This window comes from Micropterus salmoides, unplaced genomic scaffold (genome assembly GCF_014851395.1).
Source record: "Micropterus salmoides isolate LMB-PRFRI ecotype aquatic unplaced genomic scaffold, ASM1485139v1 Ms_hic_scaffold_2680, whole genome shotgun sequence".
In the NCBI taxonomy this organism is placed as follows: Eukaryota; Metazoa; Chordata; class Actinopteri; order Centrarchiformes; family Centrarchidae; genus Micropterus; species Micropterus salmoides.
The window spans coordinates 1-9,449 of NW_024041907.1; the positions used below are offsets into that span (position 1 = coordinate 1).

General features: G+C 44.1%; 1 protein-coding gene across 1 annotated transcript; it reads left to right on the forward strand.

Annotated features, from left to right (window-relative positions):
• The first annotated feature begins 917 nt into the window (after positions 1-917).
• Positions 918-9,295, forward strand: LOC119919354 (probable ATP-dependent RNA helicase DDX56). Its single transcript, XM_038739757.1, has 12 exons — positions 918-1,114; positions 1,223-1,393; positions 2,291-2,381; positions 2,504-2,745; positions 3,456-3,597; positions 4,151-4,257; positions 4,348-4,442; positions 5,427-5,500; positions 5,681-5,770; positions 5,859-5,964; positions 6,053-6,156; positions 8,903-9,295. The coding sequence occupies exons 1-12, from the start codon at positions 918-920 to the stop codon at positions 8,984-8,986; spliced, it is 1,503 nt and encodes a 500-aa protein (XP_038595685.1). The 3' UTR covers positions 8,987-9,295.
• Positions 9,296-9,449: the final 154 nt, after the last annotated feature.

Consider the following 9,449-nt stretch of genomic DNA (forward strand, 5'->3'; position numbering starts at 1 on the left):
AAAAACAAGTCCTAATTTATGTATGATTCAAGTGAATAAAATCAAACATTGAACATTTTTTTTATATTGTTATTGGAAAAAAATATTGCGATAATTATTGTTATTGTTTTATTGTGCAGCCCTACATGTCGGCAGTGTGGAAGCATTTTAAAGTGTCAGAGAAAGACGCAAAAATGGCCGTTTGCAGACGCTGTTCTGCTTAACTGTCTCCGAGCACATCCACTCCATCTGCGGCTGACTTCTTAGAAAAGGCAACAGTCTGACCCGCTTTGAGTCTTTCTGTCACTCCTCTGTGAGAAGGCGATTAAGCTAGCCGCACCTAAATCTGGAGTGCACACGTATTAAAGCCTTTACGGTAAATCTACTGAAGCGGCCCAGAGCGAGCTGACGGGCAGGTTAGAGACTTTATCCTGTCAGTTTGTCTCTTTACAAAGACAAGTGCTGCAGTATGAGAGTCCTGCCTGAAGAGAGGCTGTGAAGAACCACATACAACATGTGACAACGTCCGGTTTTCAAAATAAGGCGTCTATACAGGATGGAAATAAGATTAATTGGTATATTCACAGAAAGTATAAAACATATTACATGTGGCCATTAAAAGTAAATGGACACATGTAATTTACTTCAGCGGACCCTCTGGGGCCCCGGACCCCCCCCCGACTATAGTCTCTCCACAAGAAAAAAGCACATTATGATTATTTAATTCATGCAATGGTGGGAAAAAAAGGCAAAATAAGTGGAATAAATGTGAATGTACTTGTTCTGTAGTCGGCAATTTTTTCATTATATTCAGTTTCGCTTCGGCCAGAGCTCACCACACCGACACGAATAGGATTCACATTATTAATTGACCTCACACAAGTGAAAACAATTCCATTTATTTATTTTTATTTATATGTCAGAAGTTATCTCGTTACATGTCATGTGACCCACGTCTTCCTTTTTGTCGTTACCTTCAGAGCGTTCGTGAGCAGGACGTGAGAGCTCTGATCCTGGTACCAACCAAGGAGCTGGGTCAGCAGGTTCAGACCATGATCAGACAGTTGACGGCGTACTGCTCCAGGGACGTCCGGGTGGCCGACATCTCCGGGAAAGCGGACCTGTCTGCGCAGAGGTCGGTCCGCTCGGGGACGCTCGTCCACATTTCATATACAACGAACTAAAAACCAGATCTCCTGGAGCGCCGTGATCACTGTGTGGTTTTCTGTTGTGTTTGGAACAGGCCCATCTTAATGGAGAAGCCTGACGTGGTCGTGGGGACGCCGTCCCGTGCGCTCGCCCACCTCAACGCCCAGAACCTGGTCCTGCATTCGTCCCTGGAGACGCTGGTCGTAGATGAGGCCGACCTGCTCTTCTCCTTTGGCTTCGAGGCGGACCTGAAGAACTTGTTGTGGTGAGAACAGGCGAGCAGGGACAGACGTGTGTTTACTGTGTCGACCACGTGGATATGAGAAAACTTTCTGTTTGAAGGATCTTCAAAAGCCTGAAGGGGAGAAATATTTCATTAGAAAATGCAAACGATGAGTGAAAAGTCGTTCCCCTCAGATCGATCTCTGCTCCTGACCCCCAGGTTTAGTATCTGGGTTAGTTTCTTTTTAACATATGGCTGTCGAATCATAGGCCTAGTTATTTATTTATATGTTCAGAAATGCCAGAGTGCCTTGTTCTTGCTGCACAACCAGAGTCCGTAACATTTTAGTATTTTATGTATTTTGGTCTTGTATCTGTGTTTGTCCTGTGTCTATAGGCGCGTTTCACTTCATGCTGCGCAGCGCTGACGTAAGTAACTTTTGCCCGCGCTGCAAAACGTCACCACGTCAGGTGACATGAAACCTTACGGGAGCAAGACGGCCGCACTTGCTTTTCTCCAGCTGCAGAAGTTGGAACCACACTAATTCCGCTGCATTTTTCTGTGAGATTAGAGTTGGGCCGTGGTTGTGATTGTAACTCCCCCCTCAAATTTTCACATTCACAAACCTGTGAGAGCAGGTTTTAGTGCAGCAGGTGAGCCGCACGTCGGCAGATCTTCTCAAAATCCTGTCTGTTCCTCAAACAGCTGCTCGCTGTAGTTTCTATTAGACAAACAGGAGGAAATAGTGCATTTGTTGGGGACTATTTTCGTGGAGTATTTGGTTTATCTGGGACTGAGTCAGAATAACAATGAAGCTCTAAGACTCAGAGGGAGAAGAGACATCACACACAGGACTTGTTAGGAGATAGATTCAGGTTTTCCACGTATTGTAAACGCCTGTCTTTTCTCTTCAAAAGTACCTGTCCTGTTGTGTTTCAGTCACCTGCCGAAGATCTACCAGTCGTTCCTGATGTCTGCGACTCTCACTGAGGATGTTCAGGCCTTAAAGGAGCTGCTGCTACACAACCCTGTAATGCCACTCTCAAATTCAGTCTCAGAAAGGTTGTCTGTGTGTTACAAAGTCTCTGCTTCAGAAGAAACAGCTGCACGGTGTAGGGTTTGGTCTTCATACGTGGATCTGTGCCCTCCCAGGTGATCCTGAAGCTCCAGGGCTCTCAGCTCCCCGACAGCAGCCAGCTGCAGCAGTACAGCATTAAATGCGAGGAGGAGGACAAGTTCCTGCTCATCTACACGCTGCTGAGGCTGCGGCTGGTTCAGGGCAAGACGCTGGTGTTCGTGGGAGCGGTGGAGCGATGCTACAGACTCAAACTGTTCCTGGAACAGTTTGGGATTCCTGCCTGCGTGCTGAACTCGGAGCTGCCCGTCCAGTCCAGGTGAGAGTCTTTTTACAGAGGAAACTCCTTTCTTCCACTAGGTCGTCTAACAGCTGATGGTGAGCTGCTTTTACATTTCCAGGCCTTTCCTCTGTGCATGTACTTGTTTCTATGGTGAAGACTCACAAAGAGAAGCAGCTTCAAGTCTGCAGTTTCACTAAATAGTAGATGATTTATTTTAGTTTTTTGGTCTCTTATTTGTCCTCATCACGTCCAGCACAGGTTATGTAAATGCATTCAGTCAAGGCCAGTTTATACTTATGCACCAAGTCTTCGCTGTAGCCGCCGTTGTGAGCGTTTATGCTTCTGAGTTGGTGTCTGCGTCGCTCTGCAGCTACACCTCCACAACACTAGTGGGCTGTGGGGTTTCTATGTTCCACTGTGTTTGCATTTCTTCTTTGTTGGTGTAGGCTGCTACAAACAGTAGGTGCGTTTGAGATGACTTGATAGTCTAACATGAGCTGCAGGCGGGGAATAAAAATGGCGTCAAGTCGGACACATTCTACCTGCGTGAGCGTACTGTGAGCTGAGATCAATGAGCATGCCTTATTTTAAGTTTAAGTTGACCCAAAAGTAGAAATTGGCCTTCACACAGTAACATAATATAAGCTGAAGTCGCCTTTCAGTTAAATGAAACTACAGTAGATTATAGTAGAGTACAACAAATTAATTCCCTGTTCTGTTGTTTCCCGCCACACGGCTGTCTGCAGGAGTCACATCATCACTCAGTTTAATCAGGGGTTTTACGACTACATCATCGCCACAGACGAAACCAGCCTGGCCGACCCCACTGCTGCTCCGCAGACGACTGCAGGCAAAGGGAAGAAGAAAAGACCGCGAGAAAGGAGGAAAGTGAGTTGCATCAGATTTTCTTGGCAATGCTGGCTTTACGCTGATCGCAGCGAATCACAGCAGCCACGTGCTCTGCAGCTTCAGACTCTGACAGCTAAACAGGGCTGAAGCAGGAAAACGTGCAAACCAAAATATCAGGTTGTCTCAGGGGGCCGTCATGTACAGCTTGAGCACACACAGAAAATGTGATTCACACAAGCCACAAGGAACGCTGTGGTGGGGAAAAGAAACCAAATTGTAGCGGAAACGGCGAACACACCACTCTGCGTCAGTGATTTAGTAACATGACGCAAACAGGAGGTGAGGTGTTTATTTAGATTAGCAGGGGCACTTTTCTTTCTGTGAGACGTTTACAGTGAGCTTTTGAACGTGGTGCTGAGGCTTTGGCTCTTTAATCTCTTTCCCTCACACTTTGGATAATGCAAATCTTCTGCCAAACCTCGGACACCACATTCTGAAGCATTGATTTGAGTCCTCACACAGCCAGACGTTTCTGCAGACCTTTGGTGACACGTTGACAATAACTGCCGAACGATGTTTTTAAAGGACTAAGGACAAGGAGTACGGCGTCTCCAGAGGTGTGGACTTCCAAAACGTTGCCAATGTCATCAACTTTGATTTCCCCGCGTCTGTAGAATCATACATTCATCGAGTTGGAAGGTAAGAAGCTCCCCGTCGTTTATTTGCGAATGCCGATTGGCCCTCTGTCTGAGCGCTTCCTGATCATTTGGTTTGTTGTCCTGTCGTCAGAACGGCGCGAGCAGACAACCCCGGCACGGCTCTGTCCTTCATCTCTCACACTGAGCTGGGTTTGCTGTCGGAGGTGGAGGAGGCCCTCGCAGGAGGTAACGAGGACGTCATTTTAGTCTTTTTATTAGTGTTTAGTCCATGAAAAAGTGGGAAAGGGCGTCACCAGCAGGTCAGTGACGACTGGAACACTTTCACTCTGCAGCTACAGGACAGCAACATGTTGCTAACATAAAGCTTTGTAAACTAATTATCCCTCTTTCTCCTTAAAATGAGCCGTTGCAGCTGACCTGGTTTTAATGCTGCTGAATGTTTCCCTCCCTCCTGTGTGACGCTCACTTCTTTCCTGCTCTTACACTGCAAAAACTGAGCTCTCAAAAACGAAGGGGGGAAAAAAAGCAATAAAATGGGGGAAATATTACTTAAAATAAGCAAAATTATCTGCCAACAGAACAACAATATTTCCCTTGCTACTTAAGGACAAAAAAATTTTGAAATGAGTGAAATTCTCTAACATAAAAGCCGCCTGGTAAGAAGAAACATCTTATCAGACAAAAAACAAGCAAATTTTGCCTTCAATTAAGATAATTCATCTTACTTAGATTTTAGTTTTTGCAGTGTATTTAATAGGAAATGTAAAAAAAAAAAAAAAAAAAAGGCTTTCAAATGCATTTCATCAATATAGCATTTTTGAATTGAAATATATATTATAATGTCATGGTCAGCTGCGATTGGCTGCAGCCCCCGCGACCCTGTACGCAGGATTAGCGGTTGACGATGGATGGATTATAACACTGTCATAGTTTAAGTAGATAACACTTTTTACGATGAACTTTATTCTTCCTGGTGTGTCAGAATACTGCAGATCCAAGAGGAAGATGGTTGAATCTCTAAAGGATAAATTATAATCTGTGTGAGGGGAGAAGGGAGGTCGCTTTTGACCTGTAATAGCTGATAATGAGCAAGGAAGTCCTCAAACAACCAGTGTTTTAATGTATCGGCCTGATTAATCTTGGCGTCTAATCCTGTGACTGTTGAGTGGAACATTAACGTGTCTGAAAGGCGTGTTTCCTTTGTTTCAGATCACGCTGAATCTGTTCTGAAACCTTATGAGTTTAAGATGGAAGAGATTGAAGGCTTCAGGTACAGGTGCAGGGTGAGTATCCTCGTCATGTTTGTGAAGTGACAAAGCAGGATCAACTGTCTTCTCTGTCCGGTTTACTTTTGCCTAGTGTCCATAAGAACAGCTAAGAACACATGATACGCTGGCTTCAGTTCAGACTGTCACCTTCAGGTTTGCTAAGTGCTGTAAAAGTTTTATCGTGTGTGTCTGCAGGATGCGATGCGTTCAGTGACCAAGCAGGCGGTCAGGGAGGCCCGGCTGAAAGAGATCAAACAGGAGCTGCTCAATTCAGAAAAACTGAAGGTGAGTGACGGCCACTGCTCTGCGGAGAGATTAGTGCAGGTGGACCCGTGAGGGCGTTTTCTGATCGGATGTTTCTGCTGTCTCTCAGACATATTTTGACGATAACCCCAGAGATCTGCAGCTGCTCAGACACGACAAAGACCTGCATCCTGCTGTCGTCAAGCCCCACCTGAGGAACGTGCCCGAGTACCTCAGTAAGACGCGCACACAGTAAACATTAGGTCACGCTCACAGAGATGTCCGTTGTTGCTAACTCATCGTTTTTTCTCCGACTTCCTTCAGTTCCTGAGACCCTGAGGGGCGCCGTGAATCCGCTGTTAAGCAGCAGGAGGAGGAAGAGGAAGGAAAAAGCCAAGCCGGAAGGAGTCGTCAAGAGCAGCTTCAAGGTGAGACGATCAAATGAAACTGTACGTCCCTCTGACGAGCAGCTATAGAGCAGCGTGACGAGCCCGCAGGTCTTGAAGAAAGTAAACAGTGATTAGTTTTTTATTATAAGGAGCTCGAACAAGCTGTGGCTCAGGAGGTAGAGCGGGTTGGCCGTTAATTGGAATGTCGGCGGTTCAATCCCCGGCTCCCCCTGGTTACATGTCGAAGTGTCCTTGGGCAAGATACTGAACCCCGAATTGCCCCTGGCGGCTGTTCCGCCAGTGTATGAATGTGTGTGACTGCTGAATGCAGATGTAAAAGCGCTTTGAGTGGTTGAAAAGACTAGAAAGGCGCTATACAAGTACGGAGCATTTACAAAACCCCAAATTCAAAATCTCAGAAAATTAGTATATTACATTAAATCAATAAAAAAAAAAAAAAAAAAAGGATTTTAAATACAGAAATGTCAGCCCTCTGAAAAGTATAATCATGCAGATGTACTCAGTACTTGGTTTGGGCCCCTTTTGCATGAATTACTGCCTCAGTGCGTCGTGGCATGGATGCTATCAGCCTGTGGCACTGCTGAGGGTTATGGAAGACCAGGATGCTTCAATAGCGACCTTCAGCTCTTCTGCATTGTTCAGTCTCATGTCTTTCATCTTTCTCTTGGCGATGCCTCATAGATTCTCTCTGGGGTTCAGGTCAGGCCAGTTTGCTGGCCAGTCAAGCACAGTAATCCCATGGTCACTGAACCAGGTTTTGGTACTTTTGGCAGTGCATGCAGGTGCCAAGTCCTGCTGGAAAATGAAGTCAGCATCTCCATAAAGCTCGTCTGCTGAAGGAAGCATAAAGTGCTCTAAAATGTCCTGTAGACGGCTGCGCTGACTCTGGACTTAATAAAGCACAGTGGACCAACACCAGCAGAACGTGGCTCCCAAACCAACACAGACTGTGGAAACTTCACACTGGACTTGGATTGTGTGCCTCTCCGTTCTTCCTCCAGACTCTGGGACCTTGGTTTCCAAATGAGATGCAAAGTTTGCTCTCATAAGAAAAGAGGACTTTGGACCACTGAGAAACAGACCAGTTCTTTTTTTCTTCTGACGTTGTTTGTTGACGAGAGGAACACGACATTAGAAGCCCGTGTCCAGGACCCGTCTGTGTGTGGCGGCTCTTCATGCAGTAACTCCAGCCTCAGTCCTTGTGAAGCTCCCCTGCACATTTGAAAGGCCTTTTCCTCTCCAGGCTCCGGTCATCCCTGCTGCTTGTTCACCTTTTTCTTCCACTTAACTTTCTATTAATGTGCCTTGATACAGCACTTTGAGAACATCCAACATCTTTTGCAGTTACCTTTTGAGGCTTTCCCTCCTTGTGGAGGGTGTCAATGATGGTTTTCTGCACAGCAGTCTTCTTCCACTGAACCAGACTGAGAGACCAGTTAAAGGCTCAGGAACCATTTGCAGGTGTTTTGGATTAATTAGCTGATTAGATTGTGACACTTTGAGGCCACAATACTGAACCTTTTCACAATATAATAATTTTCTGAGATTTAGAATTTGGGGTTTTCATAAACTGTAATCATCAAAATTATATCAAATAAAGGCTTGAAATATCTCACTTTGCATGTAATGAGTCTATATAATATATTAGTTTCACCTTTTAAGTTGAATTACTGAAATAAATGAACTTTTGCACGATATGCAAATTTTTTGAGTTTCACCTGTAGATATTTATCATTTTATTCTTTATCTCACTCATCTCACATATAGATAAAATGTTTTGTAAAATTCAAATGTTATTTTCTCTTTTTTTATTGCAAAGGAGACTTTAACTTAGCTCAATTCCCGGTGGTCAGCTTTGATATGCCGCTTCAAGTTCTTAATCTTTTTTCCAAAAATCTTATAACCACTTTGCTCGCAGTCCGATATAATTAGGCACTCTGTGTTTTTTGTCCGCCTCTCTTAATTTGAAACGGGACCAAATATCCAAGCGCCTCTTTCTCCTTAGCATGTTGTGTTCATCAGCAGAGTTTCCATCCTCCACAGTAACGTTTTCCTCGTGCACCAGGCGAGGGAAAAGTGAGTGAGAAAAATTGGCCTGTAATATTTTGTCTCCTGACAAAAAGAAAGCGAGATTTTAGTAATGTTTTTATTTTATGAATTACATTTTAGTCTCGTTGTTTTTTTGTCAACAGTATTGCATGTTAATAAAGTCACAGTCAGTGTTGAAGGACATTGTGGGCGTCTCGTTTTCGTCAGGAACAAAAGGTTGTTGATGAATATATTTCGTTTAGTTTCGTCTGACGAAAGTAACACTAGTTAGAATATAATGGAAATCTCTTACCTTGCTTGGAGAAGCTTGTGACTATATTTTTATATTATTTCCACGTTTCAGAGATACATTTTTATATTTTGATGTTAATATCTGAGTACAGCTGAAATAATAAATTGGTTAAACGAGTTCATCTCTGTCAGTTGTATAATGTAAATATTTTGTAGTTGTCAGACGTTTGAAGACGTCACCGTGGGCTCTGGGAACTATTTTCTGACTTTTTACAGAAGAAGACAATAATCCGTAGATTAATCGGTAATGGATATATTGTCTCTTGCAGTCCTGTATCTAATTATCAGTGGTCAAACTCACGTCTCTCTGTCAAGTGTACTTTTTATAACCGTTGTCCCTGTCTGTGTTTCACCAAGAATAACATTCAAACTGCATATTGAGACAAATTAGAAGTTAACCACAATAATTGACTTTGTCTTGTAGAAGAACATCCAGGGGAAGAACCCGCTGAAGAGTTTCCGATACACCGGAGGGAGGAACAGAAAAGGCAAAGCAGGCCGGTCATAGCTGCAGCCGCAGTCCACGTGAACGTGTGAATATGTTGTAACTGTGCAGAGACCGTCTGCAGGAGGACGGGATGGCGAGACAAATATAAACTGCATGGACTGTGGATGAAACGGGCCGCTGAAGCTTTATGGGCCGCGGACAGAATGGACTTTTGTGAACTTTGGAACAGTTTGAAGTTGGATTTTTATCTAATCCAAACATGATGTGAGTGTGGGCTGAGATTATGGGATGAATGCAGCGTCCATATCTTTTTGTTTCACTCTGGAAACATTCATAATGTTTATTAAAATAAAAAGATTTCTTCTCAAACATCGAGTATTTCTGTTGTAGTTCTAGTGAGTGAAATTTACAATGCTGACGTTTGGCTGGTTTGATGTTTAAAGTTAAAGGATCACCAAAGTTCCTGTTCATCCTGAGGGGAACAAGAAGGTCTGAACCACATTTCCTGCAGTCTCTGAATACG